The sequence below is a fragment of the Carassius gibelio genome, chromosome B1 (assembly GCF_023724105.1).
Source record: "Carassius gibelio isolate Cgi1373 ecotype wild population from Czech Republic chromosome B1, carGib1.2-hapl.c, whole genome shotgun sequence".
Lineage (NCBI taxonomy): Eukaryota > Metazoa > Chordata > Actinopteri > Cypriniformes > Cyprinidae > Carassius > Carassius gibelio.
Window position 1 is genome coordinate 1,320,792 of NC_068396.1, and position 24,301 is coordinate 1,345,092.

The 24,301-nt window shown below is 38.5% G+C and overlaps 1 protein-coding gene across 8 annotated transcripts; it reads right to left on the reverse strand.

The window, feature by feature from the left end:
- On the reverse strand, positions 1-23,754 carry LOC127948498 (B-cell receptor CD22-like). Of its 8 annotated transcripts, XM_052544960.1 has the most exons (10): positions 22,896-23,754; positions 22,176-22,544; positions 21,397-21,723; positions 21,052-21,315; positions 18,520-18,783; positions 2,863-3,126; positions 2,444-2,731; positions 1,773-1,860; positions 463-530; positions 215-354 (listed from the first exon to the last, which is right to left on the reverse strand). In XM_052544960.1, exons 1-9 carry the CDS (start codon positions 22,939-22,941, stop codon positions 479-481), a joined length of 1,962 nt encoding a protein of 653 aa, XP_052400920.1. In that variant the 5' UTR covers positions 22,942-23,754; the 3' UTR covers positions 215-354; positions 463-478. The 8 variants fall into 8 exon arrangements, with proteins under 8 accessions (XP_052400918.1, XP_052400922.1, XP_052400920.1 ...); XM_052544958.1 differs by lacking the exons at positions 463-530; positions 1,773-1,860; positions 2,444-2,731; positions 2,863-3,126 and adding exons at positions 16,616-16,685; positions 17,354-17,444; positions 18,103-18,390 and having other exon boundaries at positions 1-354; positions 22,896-23,175; XM_052544966.1 differs by lacking the exon at positions 2,444-2,731 and having other exon boundaries at positions 22,896-23,205.
- Between the last annotated feature and the right edge of the window lie 547 nt (positions 23,755-24,301).

A 24,301-nucleotide genomic window follows, 5' to 3' on the forward strand; every position in this document is an offset into this window, starting at 1 on the left:
TGCATTCGTAACCTGAGACGTTTTCTATGGGTTGCAGCGTTTAACCTTTGCATAAATCTGAGAGGAGTCTTCAAATAGCTCTTCCTCTGCTTCTTTAGTTCGCACATTCGCACTCACAATCACCTGTGCTTCTCTGGCTCTTGAAAACTCTCCTATTGAGCTCTCAGTCTTTAACAGCCCTTCAGAACAATCCTGCATCACAGCGTAGTCAAGCAAAGCGAGGCTACCAAACTCTTGTGATTCTGATTTTGTGAAGACAATGGGGGAATAAATGACAGAGTCTTGATTTGCTGTGGCTTCAGCAGATGACATCATGACATAAACAGGGTCATCTTGATTCTCATGTGGAGCGACCTAATGATTGACAGGGTTGAATCAGTGCTGGAAAGCTCTAGTATTTTTATTTTGTTTTTTTACATTTATTAGTATTATTATAGTTGTTGTGTTTCTGTTGTAACTCACTTCACTGGTACTTTGATCACTTCTCTTGGTGCCTTTTTGTGTAGTATGTGAGTTTCCCATTCCCTTTTCTAAAAAAAATAAAAAGTAAAAATACATATAATAATAATATTCTACAAAGCTTCACATTTGGCAAAATCAATAAATCAGACAGGATTGGCATTTAAGACATATATATATATATATATATATATATATATATATATATATATATATATATATATATATATATAAAGTGAGTGACGTGACATTCACCCAAGTATGGTGACCCATACTCAGAATTCGTGCTCTGCATTTAACCCATCCGAAGTGCACACACACAGAGCAGTTAACACACACACACACACACACACAGTGTGAACACACACCCGAAGCAGTGGGCAGCCATTTATGCTGCGGCGCCCGGGGAGCAGTTGGGGGTTTGATGCCTTGCTCAAGGGCATCTAAGTCGTGGTATTGAGGGTGGAGAGAGCACTTTACATGCACTCCCCCCACCCACAATTCCTGCCGGCCCAAAACTCGAACTCACAACCCTTCAATTGTGAGTCCGACTCTTTAACCATTAGGCCATGACTTCCCCTAAATATCAATAAATATCATTGCATTAGATACAAGTAATCAAAAGTGGCATCTACAAACTATTTGAGCTTAAGGTGTTTCTCAGACCTAACTTCTCTATACTTTGCAACACCTTTTAACCAAATGGTGTCAATGTGCTTACGCTGGTGTGTAGTGTGAGAAGTTGATTTCCCTCAAGTCCACATAAATGTACAGTCGAAGAGTAAACACTGCGTTGTTCATTACAGTAACACATGACAACCACATGTGTCAAAAACGTTGTGTTCAATTAGAAAATTATATCTATAGTTTAAAACCTAGCATGCTTCTATTTGTAAAACTGTTTGAAAATTGAGCTTGTATTATCTTTCTAAAAATAAATGCTACTTAGTCTAAAAGTTTATTAATATTGCAATAACACTTATACATTTTTACATTTGACCTAATAGTCTGTTAAATTATACAAATTATATCCTTATCTAAACATTTTTCAAAAACACATACAGCTGAGAATAAACCGTATTTATGATTGTAATGTTTTCGCTCGAAATATATATATATATATATATATATATATATATATATATATATATATATATATATATATATATATATATATATATAATGTACCAGAAATTGGCTAATGTACAGTACAATCATCAGCTCAAATATGCTGAATCTGTTTTTCTTACTGGTCTCACAGTGCTCTTCAATTATCCGTCATTCTTAATACCTCATGTGTGTTGTGCACCTACCGTACACAGATGCATGTAATGGCGCTTAACAACATGACCACCAGAGCCACAACAACAACTCCAATCAGCAAAGAGAAATGATTCAAACCTAAAGAAGAATAAGTGAGTGTTTAGAAAACCACTGATAATTCACTGATTCAATAACTGCAACTTTCAGGAGCCATTTTTTTCTTTTTTTAGCCACCTGTCACATAATTGAACACAGGATTATGGGATGTCAAAGGAAAGGAAACACAATATATCTATGAAACTTAAAAAATGTATTTTATTAAGGCATTTCAGGAGACAGTAAGTGAAGTTAACATTGACTAACATTGGCATGCCTTAGTGCAGTGATCCTCAAATCTGGCTCGCGAGAGCCACTTTCCTGCGAAGTTTAGTTCTAACCCTAATCAAACACGCATGAGTTTGCTAATCAGTGTCTTAAGGATCATTAAAAAATCACAGGCAGGTGTGTTTAATTGGAGTCGGAGCTAAACTCTGCAGGAAAGTGGATCTCGCGAGCCAGATTTGAGGATCACTGCCTTAGTGCCTTCATACATTGGAATGCAGTATTTTTAAGATGAAACAAATGTTTGCTATTTTGCTGGTGTATGCACAATTTACATGTTTGTCATTTATATTATTGATAGACGTTCTTCTGTTGGATGAATCACAGAACTGAAACTCACGTTCAACAGATGAAGGCAGCTGAAACAGTTGACTCGCAGTGCCTCGAGTGTTTCTGCTGATGCACTGCAGAGTAGATGTGTTTGTGAGAGACTGATGGAGAGTGATGGAGCTCCTCAAGACTGTGCTGCTCAATCGCTCTTCACTGATGAACGTGTTTGAAGAGTTAGTGACAGGACGTCCAGACAGATGCCACTCCAGTTCAGGAGAGGGATTCCCATCAGCCTCACAGAAACACACAGTTACACCAGTTCTGCTACAGCTGGAAGAAGTGGAGATATGAGGAAAATCTAATAGAGAGAAAGATCGAGAACGGTCTGAGCAGCACACCTGGAAATCTTTCTTAGTAAAAACATGTATGCAGTTTATATTGCATGCGATCACTTGGTTGAAAGATTTTCTCTGTTCCTTTATTACTCACACTGAATGTCCAGCATCACTGATGAGTTTTGGCTGCCGTGTTGGCTCTGAGCTGTACAGTGGTACCAGCCTCTGTGTGTCGGGTCGGTCCTATTGAAGGTAAGAGTGTCTCCAGTCTGCAGCTGCTTCAACTGTCCTTCACTCTCTCTGGACCAGGTGTAGTTCACTGCTGGATTTGCATCACTGCTGCAGATCAGAGTCACTGAACTGCCCTCCAACACAGAGCTGGAGGGAATCACAGACACTGTTGTGTTTTTGGGTGAATCTGAAGAGAAAAAAATAGGGCCTCACAATAAAAATCTAAATAACACAATTCACAAGTCACAACTACAAAGCATCACTTACACTGAACATGTAGTGTGATGCTGTCCTGTTCTGTTTTGGTCTTGTCCTGTAGCTGGTAGGTTATATTGCAGGTGAAAGTGACTCCGTGCTCACGGTGAGTAGCAGTGAAGTTCAGATCAGAGATGAGCTCCTGTAGTCTGCTGCTCTCACTGAGGGGGATTCTGGGAGAGGAGCTCCATGTGAGAGTTGGTGGAGGAGAGGAGCAGAGAGTCTCAGCAGAGCAGCGCAGACTCACAGAGCTCCTCTCCAACACCTCCTCCTGACCCTGCACCTCCTTCTGCTCCACAGACAGCTGCACTCTGGGTTTGGGAGGAGACTCTGAAATACACACAGATTCATTTCTAATATTTTATTGATGTCTAGTCTAATAAAACTCATGTTTTAATATTATTATACAAGTATTTATAAATAGTATTTCCAGTCATGAATTTACTCACCAACACATCTATTGAAACATTGGCTTGTTTATAGGTCTCTTTCAGTTTACCTTCACCCTCAATCCTGAAGAAATACTGACCACTGTGATTTGATCTAAGGTCATAAAATAGAGTGGTGCAGTCCTTATCTTTTAATTTCCCAGTTATATTTCCTCTAATGAAGAAGTTTCGGCTTGATGTGCTTGAGTTAAACACTACGTTTGTGTTTAGATAAGTCCTATCTTTGTACCACACTCCTGTAGCTCTCTCGGTGAGGTCTTTGTCAAATTGTTCTTTAATCTCAAATCTGCACTTTATGATCACACAAGATCCACTGAGAGCTTCAATCTTCTCTGGCAGATAGATGTTGAAATCTCTACAGCAAACACCTACAACACACACGTGTTTATTTTTAAGTGGGTATACAGTATCATTTTAAAGGGAGAACGAGATGAAAATGAAAAATGAAAAGTTCTCATTTAGTTTAATGCAGCAGACTAAATGAAGTTCAGCACTTGTTAAATTAGTTGATGTTCATTCTCAGTCATACTGAACACTAGGTGTGAAGAAAGGAAGGAAAATCCTACCTTCTAACAGAAAACAGAAAATAATTATTTTCTCTGCCGTGTCCATCTCTTCAGTAACAGACAATCATGTCTGAAACACTCTTGTACACGTTAGTATTTACATGCATAAAATGATTGTATTTATTGATCTCAAGTCCTGAGCTGCTGATGATTTGAAACCGTGTGAAAGTGTGTCGTGTGAACAGTCTGTAACTTCATATACTGACTGAATTTCCTGTGTCAGCATCAACACACACGCTGAACCTTTAAACACACACGTGCTTCAACAATCACTTATTTTAATGTATTTTATTTAATTTAATTTCTTCAACTCTTGATTCTCCTGTGGACTGATTTAAATGGACAGAATTGAGTCAGTGATGGGAAGCTCTAGTATAAATTGTTCAGTAGTTTGTGAGCTTGTTTTGGTGTGTAAAAAGTGCTTATTTACAACTCTAGGCTTTTTGTGTTGTGTTGTGAATAAATCATTTATGTGATTTTGTGCATCTGTTAGCCTACTTCATCACTTTTTGTTTCTCATAGCACATCTATTCAGTGGAAGTTTCCTGTTTTCAGTTTTGAAAAGTGTGTGTTTATGTTCAAGTGTAGCTTTATATGAGTTTTACAGAAAGAGAAAATAATAGACCGGACTAGCATATATAATTACTCTTTAAGATGTATTAACAATTAAAAATGTCTGAATGTCACTACATTAGATATAACAAGACGAAGCAAGTGGCATCTGCAAACAAATTATGTAAGACCTTTTCTTAAAACTGACTTCTCTATTCTATAAATTATTTTTGCTTATTTTGCAACCTGGGTCAGTCATTTTAGTGGATACTGGTTTAAGTGGAGTTTCCTCCGACTCAAACTAATATTCTAACAGTGTTAACAGTGTTGTTCATCACATTAGCGCTGTGTCTACCAGAAAGTGTCAAAAAACGTTCTGTTTAAACTTCATGTCCCCAGTGTTTTAGCTTCGGGGTTCTTATGAAGAAGAAAATAACGGAAGTCACAGTATGATCAATAATAAACCTCAAAAGATGATAAAGACTTACCAAACTTATAATTCTACTGTTGTCCTGTGTTGTTGTTTTTTGTCTACAAAAAAGAAAAAAAAAGAAAAAAAAAGATTTTGGAAGATCATATTCGGCTGTAAGGTCTATAAAATCAATCAAATGTTTTTTTTGCCTTACAATGGAGTTTCACTAGTCTCTGAGCATAAAGAGGACACTGTTCACTTTGCCAAGTGTGTTAAAAACCGATTGTTAAGAATATGTTGGTAAACATGAGAAAATGCTAAATTACCGCTTTATACACTCTGCTAAAAAGACATGACTGTTTTTTAGCGATACAAACAGATACACTGTGACTATATAAAAGTGGCATAACTTTAGAGGTAAAGAAATAACAAACCAAAGGAAGTTAAGAACCAAAGAACACAATTACATCTTTTGAAAGTCATTTATGATTATCATCTGTTATATCTTAATGGTGTAAAACAAGCAGTATGTGAACTTGTTATATACCTCATACTGAACCTGAATGTTCAGAGAATTTTAAAAGACAATGAAAAAATAATAATAATATGTATTTGTTATCAGTCCTTAAAACAGCACAAAAGTTATTAGATTAATAACCAAAATGTATTTCACACACACATATATTGTTTTTTCATTAGATCGTAACATTTTATTACAAGTTTTTAAATGTATTAAATGACTTATTTAAACTGATTTGAAGAAGAAGAATTTTTATTTTATATAGAGTCTTTACATAGAGCTAAACAAAACATATGCACACCCACATACACAATACAAACACATAAGGTCACATACAGCCACATTATTTAAAATACACAGTAAAAATAAAATGTTTTAGCTGAGTCTAGAATGTAGAATAAGATGATATCTACAGCTGACAGAGGAAGACAGAGGAGGAGATCGGATATTTGTTGTATTGTATTTGTATTTGTTGTTTATTGTGTGTCACCTCTCTTAATGTTCAAAGTCTCATATTCAGAGACTGGAGCAGAGAGCTGAAGAGAAGCATATGTGTCTACTGCCTCATTCTGAGCCTGAAAACAAAAACAGTTCATATGATCTTCATATTAACTAATGCTTTACAACCAGTTTCAAATACCTTTTTATATATTTTACATATGGTCAGAGCCAGTCTGCAGATTTTGGGGAAAATCACAGTGGGTGATAGGAACAGACTCCAATAATTTAGCTTCTAACTATGATTCAATTGTAGAACACAGCATGATGCATCCTATAACAGATTTAACATCACTCACCTCCAGCTCTCATTACAATCAGTACACTCCATACTGACCATATTTACCCAACATAACATATATATACACTTTTTGTGTTTTGCAGCTCAAGAGTCACTACAGCAATTACTGCACTCATGAATTTGTACATTTATTTTTCATTTGTCATGCGTTTCCTATCAACAAGGAGCATGTTTCGATTTGTCGTGCACTTACCGTGCAAATGTAATGGTTCACAACAACATGACCACCAAAACCACAACAGCAACTCCAATCAGCACAGAGAAAAGATTCAAACGTAAAGAATAAATGACTGTTTGGGAAACTGTTAAGAAAGTGTTAGAGAGCTGTAGCAATCTTAAAAAACAAACACACAAACACATAACCATAGTGAATGGGACATGAGAATGATCTAAAAAGTGGGGGATTAGCATTAACATTGATCACAATGACAGTAATTAAGCTATTATTTACAGTTTACTAAGTTATATATTCTTATTGACAGATTTATCTTCTACTGGATGAATCACAGAACTGAAACTCATGTTCAACAGATGAAGGCAACTGAAACAGCTGACTCGCAGTTCCTAGAGTGTTTCTGCAGAGACACTGCAGAGTGGATGTGTTTGTGAGAGACTGATGAAGAGTGATGGAGCTCCTCAAGACTGTGCTGCTCAATCGCTCTTCACTGATGAACGTGTTTGAAGAGTTAGTGACAGGACGTCCAGACAGATGCCACTTCAGTCTGGATGTCTGTATGACCATTTGCTAGCCGCCATACATCACAGAAGTCAGTTAATTCTCAGCACATAGAGAATCGTTCACATAGATATTGCCATCCAGATGGTGGATCGGCACCTAGAAAGGACCTCTACATCCCTGAAAGACAGCGGAGACCAAGACAACTAGAGTCCCAGATAAAGATCCCATGTAAAGACCTTGTCTCAGACGACCACCGGGACAAGACCACAAGAAACAGACGACTTTGCTTCAGCCTGGAATTGAACTGCTGCTTTGGTTTGGTCAGAGGAGAACTTTTATTGTGTTCACATGTAATTTTAGTTTATGAAATTATTCTAATAGTCACATTGACTGCAGTTAATCTTGACCAAAGTCTACAAGTCTGAAAACACCAGGATAAATTACATAAGGGTAATTTGGATTTTTGAGGAGAGACCACGTCAATGACATTGGAACACAACCTGATTTGTTAGGATAGAACAACATTTGACTGAGATATTTGAAAAGCTGAAGCGAAAAAACAACAACAAAATTCTTAAAACTGTCAGTAAAGTTATCCAAATAAAGCTCTTAGCAATGCATATTTCTCATCAAAAATTATACTTTTAAAATAATTTTTATATATTTATGGTGGGAAATTTACTAAATATCTTCTTGGAACATGATTTTTTGGCATAAAAGAAATATCAATAATTATATCCATACAATGTGTTGTTGGCTATTGCTACAAATATACCTGTGCTACATTTGACTGTTTTTGTTGTCCAGTTACACAAATGAGATTGTGTTCTATCACTTGTGTCTTATTTATTTAAATTATTTTTAAATTATTTATTCACAAATGCATAAGCTCAAAACATAATAAAGATTTCAAATAAATAATTGTTCTACCTTTCTAGCTAGAAATTATATTTTACCCAAGTTTAAACTGTTTCTGTGACTGGCCAAATAAAGCCTGAAATAAATGAGGTGTTGTTTAAATTATGTATCACCACAAGGCTGTGCTGTTCTCCTAATAATTTCATCCAGCTGGCATTGCTGCATTCACATTGATATATTTCACGAGTTCACCCTTACATCTAATCTGAAGGCAAATAGTAGGCATATTTTGGCGTGCTGTCCTGGGGGAGGGGTCCGGGCCCGGAGCATAGCCCGAACCCAAATAACTCCCCCTATCCCTAATTTGGGATAAATAGATTAGAAGTGAGGAGTTGGGGTGGAGGAGGGTTGCCGAAAAACTGTCGTGGGACAGGAGGTAGGAAGACTGGATATATATACGCTTGCGTGCTATTTAAGATGATTAGCTAAACGAGATGCACCTGTGTCAAATTGGATGATTATCTGATCGTGCTTCTCCCGAACTTTGTTAATAAAACCACATTTCACGAGTTCACCCTTACATCTAATCTGAAGGCAAATAGTAGGCATATTTTGGCGTGCTGTCCTGGGGGAGGGGTCCGGGCCCGGAGCATAGCCCGAACCCAAATAACTCCCCAAAAGAAGCTTAAAGACATAGGACAGCAGCCAGAGAGCTAAAATTTAGTTGCCCCCCAAAATATGCGTGTTGGGAAGAAAATGCAGAGCGACCGGGAGAGCCCGTGCAGTGTTCGACGAGAGCTGCGGCTCGCAACGTCTTACCAGCGAGCCCTCCGTGCCGCTTATGGGAGGAGCACGATGCCGGATATCAAGAAATGAGGGACTCTTGCTGCCTCCGAAGGGAGCTGCGGCTCTGCTGCACCGGAAGGGAGAGTCCCTCTTGCGGCTGAGTACGAGGCGCGGTTTGTTGCATCTGATGGAGGGCTCTCACTGCGACTGAAGGGAGCCAGTGACTGTATCCCATCGGGAGGGAGATCCCTGGCCGCCATAGAGTATGCAACATAACTCGGACGGGGGGTTCACACTGCGACCGAAGGGAGCCGTGGGTCTGCTGCACCAGAAGGGAGAGCCCCGTCAGATGCTGAATAGGCAATGAGATTCGAGCCGCGGTTTGGCGCGTCGGATGAAGGGCTCCTAATGCAACCGAAGGGAGCCAGCGGCTGTACCCCATCGGGAGGGAGATCCCTAGCCATCGTTGAGCATGCAACATAACTCAGATGGGGGGTTCACACTGCAACCGAAGGGAGCTGTGGGTCTGCTGCACCGGAAGAGGAGCCCTAGTCCGATGCTGAGAAGGCAAAGAGACGCGACTGTTGGAGGGACTCCCGCTGCATCCGAAGGGAGCTGCGGCTCTGCTGCACCGGAAGGGGGAGTCCCCCATTGCGGGTTTATGGAGGCACGTTTTTTTTTTTTTTTTTTTTTTGCCTCTGAGGGTTCTCCCAGCCTCCGTAGGGGGTTCGCAACTCTGCAGCAGGAGTGCTGCCCCGGAGGGGAGAGCCCTGATTGACGCTAACTAGAATACGACTGTTGGAGGGACTTTTGCTGCGTCCGAAGGGAGCTGCTGCTCTGCTGCACCGGAAAGGCGAGTCCCCCTTGCGATGCGAGGCATGGCTTGATGCGTCTGATGGAGGGCTCTCACTGCGACCGAAGGGAGCCAGCAGCTCTATTCCCCCGGGAGGGAGAACGCTGTCCGCCCTTGAGCATGCAACATAACTCAGATGGGGGGTTCACCCTGCGACCGAAGGGAGCCGTGGGTCTGCTGCACCGGAAGGGAGAGCCCCATCAGATGCAGAATAGGCAAGAAGATTCGAGGCACGGTTTGATGCATCGGATGGAGGGCTCCTGCTGCGACCGAAGGGAGCCAGCGGCTGTGTTCCCCCGGGAGGGAGATCCCGGTCCGCCATTGAGCATGCAACATAACTCAGACGGGGGGGTTCACCCTGCGACCGAAGGGAGCCGTGGGTCTGCTGCACCGGTAGGGGAGCCCCGTCCGATGCGGAGTAGGCAAGAAAACGCGACTGATGGAGGGACTCTCGCTGCGTCCGAAGGGAGCTGCGGCTCTGCTGCACCGGAAGGGAGAGTCCCCCTTGCGACTGTATACGAGGCTTAATTTGATGCATCGGATGGAGGGCTGTCACAACGACCGAAGGGGGCCTGTGGCTCTGCTGCACCGGGAGGGATAACCCCGTCTGCCGCTGAGCGCGCAGCGCAACTCAATGATAGATGAAAGGCTCACACTGCGACCGAAGGGAGCCACTGCCCAGCTGCACCGGAAGGGAGAGCCCTGTCCGATGCTGAAATAGGCAAGGAGATTGTAACGATGGCTGGAGGGCCCTTACTTTGGCCGAAGAAACGATAACTGAGAGGCTTCTATTATTCAAGTACACAACATGATTTAAGGAGGAATATTTTTTTTTTTTTTTTTTTTTTTTTTTTTTTTAAATGTCTGATGAACAACAACCGAGGGCATCTATCGGATTATGTGAGAGGCCCCTTTTGAGCTGCTTAAGTTTAGGGCTGAAACGATTCCTCGAGTAACGCGATTACAAAAAATGATGTAGGCAAATTCCTCTGCTTCGAAGCCTCTTTTAATTTATTCTAAATCTCACGTCAGGTTCTTTCGCAATGATTTATTTTATTTTTTAAAATGTGACAACGCATTTTTTTTTTTTTTTTGGGTTATTGTTGGCGGAAGGAGACAAGCGCTGCGTCCGAAAATCACGTACTGCAAGGAGTCAGCAGTGTTTTGATTTGAGGACGTAAAGAGAACGTTGTGGCATGTGTCCATTGCAAGATAGAGCTGGCATACCACAACTAGGGCCCTACAATTTCCGCGATGCAGAAAACGTGGAGGGGATTGCGGAATCCAGTCACAAAAACGGAATTTACAGTTGAACGCGGAATGGCAAAGAACTTGCCAATTATTATTATTATTATTTATTTTATTAATAATTTTTTTTTTTTTTTTTTTTTTTTTTTTGAATGAATGAATGAATGAATTAATCAAAATAGGTAATTGCACTTACATCCAATTCACGAATTAATATCTCTAAATATTAAGCCGGAACAGTATTTAAATGTAAATCCTGCATGTTCTGTGTGTCTCTGTTAATGAATGGAGCAGGAGCGCGACTTCCTTTATCACACACACACTGAAGCGCGCGTTACGCTCACGGTAATTTCTGCGTCTGCGGTCTCACTAAATAAGGACTTGAACGACATCTCCAGAACTGCTCTGACAGTCAGTTCATGAGCATTTGACCATTTGATTTAAGTAAAACTAGCGTCACATCACATACACAGAACTGAAAAGGTACGTCAACCCGACTAAATAAAAGTCCGGGGTCCTGACATTTTATCCTACCCATCAGATTTACTGTGCATGCGCACGTCAGTATAATTAAGCAAAAACGCATTTTATTACTCGATTAATCGATGGATTTTTTTTTTTTTTTTTTTTTTTTTTTGTCGTTGATGAAAGGAGGGTCCATCGTGAATTTAGATTGGGCGTTCCGGAGTTAGACAAAAGCGAGCCTGATGAGGTTGAATTGGAGAATGGACATAAAATATATATTATTTATTTATTTTTTATTTTTATTTTTTTTTTGAGGCTCTTGCGGCAGCGAGAATTGCGGCAGTAGGGAAGGATGGAAAGGGCTCCTGCGGGAGCAGACACTGCTGCGGCAGTGATGAAATATAGGTAGAGGCTCCTGCGGGAGCAGACACTGCTGCGGCAGTGGTGAAATATAGGTAGAGGCTCCTGCGGGAGCAGACACTGCTGCGGCAGTGGTGAAATATAGGTAGAGGCTCCTGCGGGAGCAGACACTGCTGCGGCAGTGGTGAAATATAGGTAGAGGCTCCTGCGGGAGCATACACTGCTGCGGCAGTGAGGAAAAAACAGAAAAGGCTCCTGCAGGAGCGGACAATACTGCGGCGGTGGGGAGATATAGAGAAGGCTCCTGCGGGAGCGGACAATGCTGCAGCGGTGGGGAGATACAGAGAAAGCTCCTGCGGAAGGATGGCTGAAGTGAGGATTGACCGTTACAGATAGATAGGGCATGTTAGGAGAGTTAGCTATGGTAGATTAGGAGTTTTAGTGAAAGGGGATGAGCTGGCGTTAGAGGGGTTGGCTGAAGAGGGTTCAAGATTGATATATAAATAAATAAAATAATCGGCCTGACCACTAATAGGTCTTGGTACCCTCTGCCTTCTGGCAAATCTGGAGCTGGAGGCCACTGAACAGAAAAATGGTTAGTAGCATGAGGGAGCGGAAGAGTTGAGGGTGCGTTTACGAATGGAGGCGGCCTCACGTTTGCTTCAGCTGCTGTAGCTGTGGGTCGTGGGAAGGGGCTGGGGTGTGTGATGTCTTGAAGAACCTGTGTAGCCTGCACTGCTAGCAGAAGTAACAGGATGGAAATACTGAGATGTGCAGGTCCGTGTTGCAAGTAAAAGTAGCTTCATGCTTGCTTTGGCTGCTGTAGTTGTTGGCTGATTTGACAATTGGTCAAACCTTGTCTGAATTAATACAGTCCTGTTGGAAAAGCATCTTTTCCTCTTATTTTGGCCTTCGGGCCCTTTTAAACAGCCTCCAGAGCAGATAAATTTTGGGATGCCGTTTTCCTGTTGTAGTATGGACTGTGAAAATAGAGGCTTTGAAACGATGTAGCATGTTTAGTTTTATAAACCATTGTACCAATAGACATGTCTATAGCAGTAACGTTAATTGCAGTAATGTGATATTCAAATCCAAGCCGTTTCTAAAGACATTTACTTTGCATGCTTTTCATATAACAGTCCTAAAAAGACGATAGAAAATTTACTCACACTTGTTGTTCTGCAGCCAAACACGAGGCAGTAGCGTTTTTTGAAAAATTCTGAATAATCATGCCAGTAAATGGTGAAATATGTCCCTAAATAATCGATCCTGCCGGAATAATTGCATGAAACTTATGTCTGTATCTTCTCAGTGAGGTTTAAACATGCACAGTAAAGCAAATGTAATGTCTTTAGACATTTCGGTGTGGATGACAACTCTGCAAAAAGCCTTTGCTTCGTGGTTAAAAAGTGGCATCGTCATCGGACAGAGTTAAGTCATAACGCCGTTTAACAAATTTTTGCGTCTTCATAAGCGCATTCTATATATAACGTCTATTTAAATTGTTCAGATGAGCAAATCACGAGGTTTTCTTGCATGATTAGCATTTTAATTGTTTGGTCAGACGGTTCATATATTGATCTATATATTCACGAGTCAGAATCTTAAAAATAAATAAAGGACTTTATATAAGAATTCAAGCTGTAATAGTTTGTTGTTGTAAATTTAAATGTCGATTCTTAACAAAAACATACATTTAAACAGCTAAATCCAACATAGGCATTAAGGCCTGTTCACCACAAGGACATGAACAATAAAGATATATATACACAATTAAAAAAAAAATGTTTGCAGTCTTACAGAATAACTCACTTTCAAATAAATCACTTTCGGACTGATTTTCCCCAGCCATTTAACGATAAAAACATTGGTACCCAATCATAATGAATCCCGCTATAACAAACTCAAGAACGTAAAGCAGCAGGTGCACGTGTGCTTAGAATAAAAATACAATTATTCACTGGTCAAACAATAATATTTTTATATTTATAGTTATCCTTCTTGGTATGAATGGGGCTTTAGTGTCTTTCAAAAACATACTTTAATACTTTACAGACACCAACACTGTAACGAGGAGTCAGAGACATTCGGATCCATGTGCAATGTTTATTTAGAAAAGTTAGAAGTACCAGGCAGAGGTTAGACAACAGCGTCAGGGATATCAAAGACAATCAGAATTGAGATCATTAACCAGGCTTGAATCAGGGCAGGCAGCAGACAATCGGCAGGTCAGAGACAAAGCAGAGGGTCAGTAGGGCAGGTAGCAGAGGATTTGCAGAATCACAACAGTCCAAGGTAATACACAGATAATCAGGCAAGGATAAATGCTCAAAAATGCTAGAGTGGCTAAACAAGACTTCGCACTGAGTTAGTGTTTGTCTTCAGCTTATATAGGGCGTAGAATGAAGAACACCTGGTGGTGATTAGTCCGAGGTACGGGCATATGGGTAATGTAGTCCATGAAGATGTGAAACTGTACGCCCTGAGGTGGAAACTCTTCTCCTCATGGTGCAGAGACCATCAGCTTGACCCAGCTAACTGCCCAGTTGGAGGGGTCCAGGTAAGGGGCGGAGTCCGACGGCTGCACGCACTCCCTTCTGCAGGTTCTGGGTGCGAGGGGTGGCGGCTTCTTCTAGTGGCTGCATCCTTCTCGTTGGCTGCGGTGCTGGACGGAGATAGACGGCCTGGCATGCTGGCCTGATGGCCATGTAAACAGGTGTGATCCTCGTCCGGGCCGCGGGTCCGGCAGCTCACGTCTAGGGTGGTGTGGGAGTCCCTCAACGCACCCTTCCTAGACCCATGAGGACACCAGTGTGGATGCACGGGGAAGAAACCGGACTCCCGAGGAGAGGATTTTAAACTGCGGCAGTGATGAGGATCCATTTACGTCAGGTGTGCCCCATCACACGCCGTCAGCCCTGGCTCCTCCAGCACTTTTATTTTATTTTATTTTATTTATGTATTTATTTTTTTCTGTTTCTATTTTGAATTGCACATTGCATGGTTTTCTGTGTTAGGGTTGAAAGAAATCTGGCAAAGATAATATTTTCTGCCAGGACATTATCTGTTTTAACACATGTAATTAGATTGAGCAAATAGTATGCATATTTGGCATGTTGTCCGAATGTCAAATTGGTCAATTAATTGAATGTGTTCCTCCCAAACTTTGTCATCAAAACATTAGTTTTTTCTTACGATGGGAGGATAAATGTAGAGAAGAAATAAAAGGGGTGTTTGTTGTTGCCTGTGTGTGTGTGCTCTAAAAGTATATTGTCTTATTTCTGTTTTAATTGCTAAAATGACTTGCCTTCTAAGTAGGCCATACAGCTGATAAAGATAAATTCTGAAATGCATGAAACACTGGAATATCTCCAAATGCTGTATGCATATATGGATATTTTCACATACAAATAATCTAAAGTGGCATCTACACACTATTTATGCTTAAGAGTTTCTCAGAATTAACTTCGCTATTTTTTGTAACAGCTTTTAACCAAATAGTGTCAAGTTGCTTATACTGGTGTGAATGTGAATATGGGTCCCCTCCAGTTCACATAAATGTGCAGTTAAAGATTAAACAGCATTGTTCATCACAGTTTATTTGAAGGTTTTTTTATATATATATATACATAACTCTTAATTATTAAAATAAAATGACTTAAATGCACCTCTTCTAATACAAATTCAGATAAAATATGTTGAATACGTTTTCTTATTGATGTAGTCATTTTGTTCTTCTATGAATCCTTCTTAATAACTTATTAAGTTAGTAAATGGATATGATTAAATAAAATAATTGAATGATTAAATGATTACAAACAAATAAAACTGTAAGAAAATAAAACAACACACAGTTTGCTATGGAGAATTCGTAGATTCTTTGGTTGGAACTTCAGTTTAGACTCAAAAGCATGATTTTGATATTCATTAATTCAGAAGTGCTTCTGCTCCAGAATATGTGTTGATCTCAAATCAGTATTATGTATAAACTAGAACCTATCACTTTCCAATTTCCATAGCAAATCCAAGGGATTTTAAATAATCTCATGTGGATTTAATATTCCCCGAAAACACCAAAGAATGGAAATTTGGGGAATATTGATATAATATACAACAAAAGATTAAATACTAAAAATGTAAGATGTAAGGTTAAATGTAAGAAATGCAAGTTTTTACAGTCCCCCTTTTATCCTTGCATTCTCCACTGTTTTTAACCCATGAGTTTGCTTGCCTGTTTTAACCAACACATTTCACCTGTAAAGTTGTGTGATGAGTCAGCAATACTGAAAGTAAATGTTAAATTTTTATCTTGTTTACATATACAGTATCTGAAATATATATATATTTTTAGGAAAATAGAGGAATGGCAAACTCTCCAGTTTTCTATGGGTTTCAGCGTTTAACCTTTGCGTAAAGCTGAGAGGAGTCTTCAAACATCTCTTCCTCTGTTTGTTTCTTTCGCACATTCGCACTCACAATCACCTGTGCTTCTCTAGCTCTTGAAGACTCTCCTATTGAGCTCTCAGTCTTTAACAGCCCTTCAGAACAATCCTGCATCACAGCGTAGTCAAGCGAAGAGGGGCTACCAAACTCTTGTGATTCTGATTTTGTGAAGACAATGGGGGAATAAATGACAGAGTCTTGATTTCCTGCGGCTGCAGCAGATGACATCATGACATAAACAGGGTCATCTTGATTCTCATGTGGAGCGACCTAATGATTGACAGGGTTGAATCAGTGCTGGAAAGCTCTAGAGTGTCTCTAAAATGTTCAGCCATTTGTGTTCTAGTTTAGTTGGTTTTAAAAAACGGTGATTTTTTAAAATAGTATTAGTATTGTTGTTGTGTTGTTTTTGTGTTTCTGTTGTAACTTACTTCACTGGTACTTTGATCAATTCTCTTGGTGCCTTCTTGTGTAGTCTGTGAAAGCTTCCCATTCCCTTTTCTAAAGAAATAAACAAATTAATTAAAATTCTACAAAAGCTTCACAGTTGGTTAAATTAATAAATTAGACAGGATTGACTTTTAAGTCACATATATAAACATCATTGCATTAGATACAAGTAATCAAAAAAAGGCATCTACAAGCTATTTATGCTTAAGGGTTTCTCAGATCTAACTTCTCTATTCTTTGCAACAGCTTTTAACCAAAAGGTGTCAAGGTGCTTATACTGGTGTGTAGTGTGAGAAGTTGATTTCCCACAAGTTCTCACAAATGTACAGTTGAAGAATAAACACTGTGTTGTTCATCACAGTAACACATGACAACCACATGTGTAAAAAAAAAATTTTGTTCAGTTTGAAAAATGTATCTATATTTTAAATCCTAGCATGCTTTTATTTGTAAGTGTGCTTGAAAATCGATCTTGAATTATCTTTCTTAAAATAAATGCTACTTAGTTTATAAGTTTATTAATACTGAAATAACACTTATACATTTTTAAAGGACACAATAAGAATGTTAAATTATACAAATGTATGTTCTTATCTATTAAGCTGAGATTAAACCTTATTTGTGATTGTAATGTTTTCGCTTGACAAATGCTATACATTTAGAAATGTGCTCTTCTATTATACATCATTCTCAATAGCTCATGTGTGTTGTGCACCTACCGTACACAGATGCATGTAATGGCGCTTAACAACCAGATGACCACCAGACCCACAACAACAACTCCAATCAGCAAAGAGAAATGATTCAAACCTAAAGAAGAATAAGTGAGTGTTTAGAAAACCACTGATGATTAGCTGATTCAATTATGCAATTGCCAGATTATCTTAATCTTTTAAAAACAAAATAACTACTGTATGACGTCCGGAAAATGAGAATTTAAAAAGTAAGAGATTAGCATTAGCATTGCCACTAATGTCAGTGGTTGTATCTGAAAGCTTAGGCAGCTGACGCCTCTCTGTCTTATCAGGTACAAAGGTACACAAAGGAACCTCACGAGACTGATTTCAGACAGACTTCTGAGGTAGCATAATGGTGTAATGATCTACAACAAGATAGTGAGAGCTTTGGCAAATATATAATGACTACAATACTAATAACATCATTTTTAAACCACCTGTCACAGAATTGATCACAGGATTGTGGCATGTCAAAGGCAAGGAAACACGACAGATCTATATAACTTTTAAAAATTTATCGGATTAAGGCATTTCTGGAGACAGTAAGTGAAGTTAACATTAACTAACATTGGCATGCCTTAGTGCCTTCATACTGTACATTGGAATGCAGTATTTTCTGAATCAAACCAATGTTTAGTATTTTGCTGGTGAATGCACAATTTACATGTTTGTCATTTATATATTATTGATAGATGTTCTTCTATTGGATGAATCACAGAACTGAAACTCACGTTCAACAGATGAAGGCAGATGAAACAGATAACTCGCAGTTCCTCGAGTGTTTCTGCTGAGACACTGCAGAGTAGATGTGTTTGTGAGAGACTGATGGAGAGTGATGGAGCTCCTCAAGACTGTGCTGCTCAATCGCTCTTCACTGATGAACGTGTTTGAAGAGTTAGTGACAGGACGTCCAGACAGACGCCACTCCAGTTCAGGAGAGGGATTCCCATCAGCCTCACAGAAACACACAGTTACATCAGTTCTGCTGCAGCTGGAAGAAACTGAGATCTGAGGAAAATCTAATAGAGAGAAAGATCAAGAACGGTCGGAGCAGCACACCTGGAAATGTTTCTTGGTAACTTTTCATGCAGTTTACATTTCTTACAGTCACTTGGTTGAAAGATTTCCTCTATTCCTTTATTACTCACACTGAATGTCCAGCATCACAGATGAGTTTTGGCTGCCGTGTTGGTTCTGAGCTGTACAGTGGTACCAGCCTCTGTGTGTCGGGTCGGTCCTATTGAAGGTAAGAGTGTCTCCAGCCTGCAGCTGCTTCATCTGTCCTTCACTCTCTCTGGACCAGGTGTAGTTCACTGCTGGATTTGCATCACTGCTGCAGATCAGAGTCACTGAACTGCCCTCCAACACAGAGCTGGAGGGAATCGCTAAAGCTGACATGTTTTTTGGGGCATCTGAGAAGAAAAAGATAAAGAGAGAAGATAAAAAAGGATAAAGCAAAAAGTTAAATAAAGGAAGAAATAACTGAGGAATAAGGGATAGGTAAAATTTCAGACAGTTACATTGGTATTTGGATGCAAGCTTCATTTAATGTCATTGCATCAGGTTACAAAACCAAACTGAAATCAAAGTAGATGCCATTTTGCTTGATGTTTTATCTAATGCACTAATATATTTAGATATTATGTGTGGATGAAGTATCCAAAAGTGTGAAATTGTACATCAAAACTTATCAGTGTGTTGAAACTTTGCATGCATGCTCATGACCCTAAATGAAGGGGGGAAAAAACAATACATTTTGAGAAAAAAATAATAAAAATAAAATAGGTTAACTGATATTTAAGAAACTCAAATTTCAAAACAGATGTGGGGGTTAAATGACACTGAAATAAAAGTAATGTGGGAAGTTTAACTGGTTAACTGAACAATCTAGAGGCTTTTTAATTATTATTTAGGCTTTCATTTAATCAACATGTTAACACTTTAGAATACTGTTTCTTACTTACTACATAACTGATAAGGAATTAGTGAAGAACTAGCAGGTAATTTTTCATTAACAGTTAACTCACTACTGTTAACTACTAAGGAAGATATGTTAATTAATCAGTATGTAATATAATTTTATGATTGTGTTAAGTAACAGTTAGCTAATCAATAACTAATATGTTCTGTCATACCCCTTGAAGAACTTCTATTAATTATCTACTAGTTAGGTAATTACTATGTATTAACTACTAATGAACAGCTATACACAATTTCATTGAATTGTGACCTTTTCATATAAATATTTAGTAGTTGTAGTTGTATAAAAATGCATTTTTTACAGAGGTTTTGCCTGTGTAGTGAATTGTTTTGTGAGTGTGTTTTGTAAGAAATCACACGATAATTACCTTAGTTTTTATAATTTATATATAGTACTGTATGTGTGCCTCAGCATATACCGCATTACCAGTAATTCAATTTCTTTATGTAAGGCAAAGCATGAGGAAAAGTGAAAATACAGGTAACCAATTGGTAATTAATAAAGAATTATCAAATAATTCTGCAGGACTAATTTCAAACCTGAAACATTAGGCATATTCTAAAGTGAAAATATTGGGAACCCATTAGTAATCAATAAAGAATTATTAGATAGTTCCTCAATAATTACTTAGAACCTGAAACAGTATTCTAAAGTGAAAACATAGGGAACCCATTAGTAATTAATAAATAATTATCAAATAATTCTGCAGGACTTTTTTCGAACCTAAAACAGCAGGCTTATTCTACAGTGAAATTATATTGAACCCTTTAGTAATTAATAAAGAATTATCACATAATTCATATTTTATTAAATTTTCACATGCATTCTGCCGACATTTAAACTAATTTAAGAAACATTTTATAATCAAACTTAAACATTTAGAAGCAAACAAAATGCATATTTAATTCCCATTATAGGCTAATAAGTGGACTTTAACAAATGCCGCGTTTCCACCGCATGAACTTTACCCAGGAACTATGGACTTTGGCCTGGTACTTGGTGTGTTTCCACCCCAGGAACCAAGAACTACATAAAGTTCCCGGTAAAAAAAATGCCCCTCAGAAAGAGGTAGTATTTTTTCAAAGTTCCGGGACTTTCGGGGGTGGGACTTGTTGATTGGTTGAGTTCACGCAGCATTGATTGGGTTCAACCACCATTTATTCGGATCATTTTCAAAATATTACGGTTATTGTGACATGAAATGCAATTTTAAAAGTATTTCAGGTGAGAATGTAGTTGTTTAAAACTCAAATCTGTGGTTTGTTTATAAAGACAGTCAAGACAATACTTTTCATAGTTATTTCATAGTTGTTTTTCTTGAACCCTAACTAGTAGATAACTAATAGTAGTTCTTCAGGAGGTATGCCAGAATATATTAGTTATTGATTAGCTAACTGTTACTTAACACAATCATAAAATTATATTACATACTGATTAATTAACATGTCTTCCTTAGTAGTTAACAGTAGTGAGTTACGTGTTAATGAAAAATCACCTGTTAGTTCTTCAATAATTCCTTATTAGTTATGCAGTAAGTAAGAAACAGAATTCTAAAGTGTTACCATCAACATAAACATTTTTATAGTAACTACTCTTGCACTATTACACAATAACAGCGTAATAACCTTTAATTTAATATAATTCACTTTTAGGTGCTAATGAACGTGAGGAGGTAAATCTGCTGTTATGTATTACTCACACTGAATGTCCAGCATCACAGATGAGTTTTGGCTGCCGTGTTGGTTCTGAGCTGTACAGTGGTACCAGCCTCTGTGTGTCGGGTCGGTCCTATTGAAGGTAAGAGTGTCTCCAGTCTGCAGCTGCTTCAACTGTCCTTCACTCTCTCTGGACCAGGTGTAGTTCACTGCTGGATTTGCATCACTGCTGCAGATCAGAGTCACTGAACTGCCCTCCAACACAGAGCTGGAGGGAAGCACAGACACTGTTGTGTTTTTGGGTGAATCTGAAGAGAAAACAAAATAGGCCTTACAATAAAAATCTAAATATTATAATTCACAAGTCACAATTAAAAAGCATGACTTACACTGAACATGTAGTGTGATGCTGTCCTGTTCTGTTTTGATCTTGTCCTGTAGCTGGTAGGTTATAGTGCAGGTGAAAGTGACTCCGTGTTCACGGTGAGTAGCAGTGAAGTTCAGATCAGAGATGAGCTCCTGTAGTCTGCTGCTCTCACTGAGGGGGATTCTGGGAGAGGAGCTCCATGTGAGAGTTGGTGGAGGAGAGGAGCAGAGAGTCTCAGCAGAGCAGCGCAGACTCACAGAGCTCCTCTCCAACACCTCCAACACCTCCTCCTGACCCTGCACCTCCTTCTGCTCCACATACAGCTGCACTCTGGGTTTGGGAGGAGACTCTGAAATACACACAGATTCATTTAGGGGTGCTCCGATCACGATCGGCTGATCGTTAATGCGCATCTCATCAGTAAACCGGTTCTCTAATCAGCGGTTAATTCCATCAGGTGTGTGATTTTACATAGAGCAGCTGTTACTACACAGAGCCGTTGTTAACTGAGAAGATGCGCCAAAAAACGCTGAAAATGAAGTGGATTTGCGCATCTTCTCTATTAACAATGGCTCTGTGTGGTAACAGCTGCTCTATGTGAAATCACACACCTGATGGAATTAACTGCTGATTAGAGAACCGGCTTTACTGATGAGATGCGCATAACGATCGGCCGATCGTGATCGGAGCACCCCTAGATTCATTTCTTAGATTTGATTGATGTCTAGTTTCAAATCATGTTTTAATTTCATTATTATAAATGTATTCATAAATAACATTTTCAGTCATGAATGTACTCACCAATCACATCTATTGAAACATTGGCTTGTTTATAGATATGTTTCAGTTTACCTTCACCCTCAATCCTGAAGAAATACTGACCACTGTGATTTGATCTGAGGTCATAAAATACAGTGGTGCAGTCCTTATCTTTTAATTTTCCAGTTATTTTCCCTTTCATAGAGGATTTCTGGCTTGATGTGCTTGAGTTAAACACTACGTTTGTGTTTAGATAAGCCCTATCTTTGTACCACACTCCTGTAGCTCTCTCAGTGAGGTCTTTGTCAAATTGTTCTTTAATCTCAAATCTGCACTTTATGATCACAGAATATCCACTGAGAGCTTTAATCTTCTCTGGCAGATAGATGTTGAAATCTCTACAGCAAACACCTACAACACACACGTGATAAAAAGCATTATTTTTAGGGGTGTATACAGTATCATTTTAAAGGGAGAACGAGCAGAGCAACAGCAACAGTGAAATCTACATCAAGCATATTTGTAACTATTAATGTATTTTAATATATTATTAATGTAATATTATAAATATGATGAATAAGATAGCAGTCTTTAGAAAACCAAGTTAGTTAGTATTTAACTGATTTAGCTAGAAAATAAATGAAAAGTTCTCATTTAGTTTAATGCAGCAGACTGAATGAAGTTTAGCACTTGTTAAACTAGTTGATGTTCATTCTCAGTCATACTGAACAGTAGGAGTGAAGAAAGGAAGGAAAATCCTACCTTCTAACAGAAAACAGAAAATAATTATTTTCTCTGCCGTGTCCATCTCTTCAGTAACAGACAATCCTGTCTGAAACACTCTTGTACACGTTAGTATTTACATGCATAAAATGATTGTATTTATTGATCTCAAGTCCTGAGCTGCTGCTGATTTGAAACCGTGTGAAAGTGTGTCGTGTGAACAGTCTGTAACTTCATATACTGACTGAATTTCCTGTGTCAGCATCAACACACACGCTGAACCTTTAAACACACACGTGCTTCAACAATCACTTATTTTAATGTATTTTATTTAATTTAATTTATTCAACTCTTGATTCTCCTGTGGACTGATTTAAATGGACAGAATTATAGTAAAACAAGCAGTATGTGTGTTTCATACAGGACATATTCATTTAAAAACCGGAATGTTCAGTAAATTTTAGAAAACAGTGAAGAAAATGAAATATTTCTTTGTTATCAGAGAGTCTATAAAACAGCACAAAAGTGATTAGATTAATAACTATAAAGGATTTCATACATATATTAAACACACATATATTCCATCTTAATATTTTATTACAAGTTTCTAAATGAGTAAAATGATTGGTCTTCGTGCTTTATGTATCAGATATGAAACATTGTTTTTTATAAGTCTTTCATTTTGGAAATGTGTATTTTTAAAATCCTGAAAGTACAGCTGACAGAGAAAGACAGAGGAGGAAATCAGACGTGTTTTTGTTGCTTATTGTTCAATGTCTCATATTCAGAGACTGGAGCAGAGAGCTGAAGAGAAGCATATGTGTCTACTGCCTCATTCTGAGCCTGAAAACAAAAACACTCATCATCATCATCATCAACATGTGACTTAACATGTCTATTAAGAAAAACACTCACCTTCTGCTTACTGGAAAATCTGTATAAAAATATAAAAAAGTATTAGTTTTAAGAATAGCAAATCAACAATGGCAGCCCCTACAAATAATATTGCCGATGGATGCAGTGTTTATGCAAGTGATACATGTTGAAAAATAGATTTTAGGACAGTGTAACGTTGCAATACGCTCAGGAAGTTTGGCGTGACTTGCCTGGAACAGTACAAAGTCATTAGTCATGGTTTGAAATCGTGATTTACGGGCTCAAAAGCCTGCCTGGAATACAGCATCAAATACATTTTTGTTCTTTGATATAGTTCACATATGGTTTATAATTTAAATCTTAGCAAAATTCTTCTGTTTTTTGAGGGTTGAAATTGTGTGTTACTGCGTTGTTCGTCACAGTAACACATGACAACCACATGTGTCAAAAACATTGTGTTCAATTTGACAAATGTATCTATATTTTAAAACCTAGCATGCTTCTATTTGTAAAACTGCTTGAAAATTTAGCTTGAATTATCTTTCTTAAAATAAATGCTACTTTGTTTA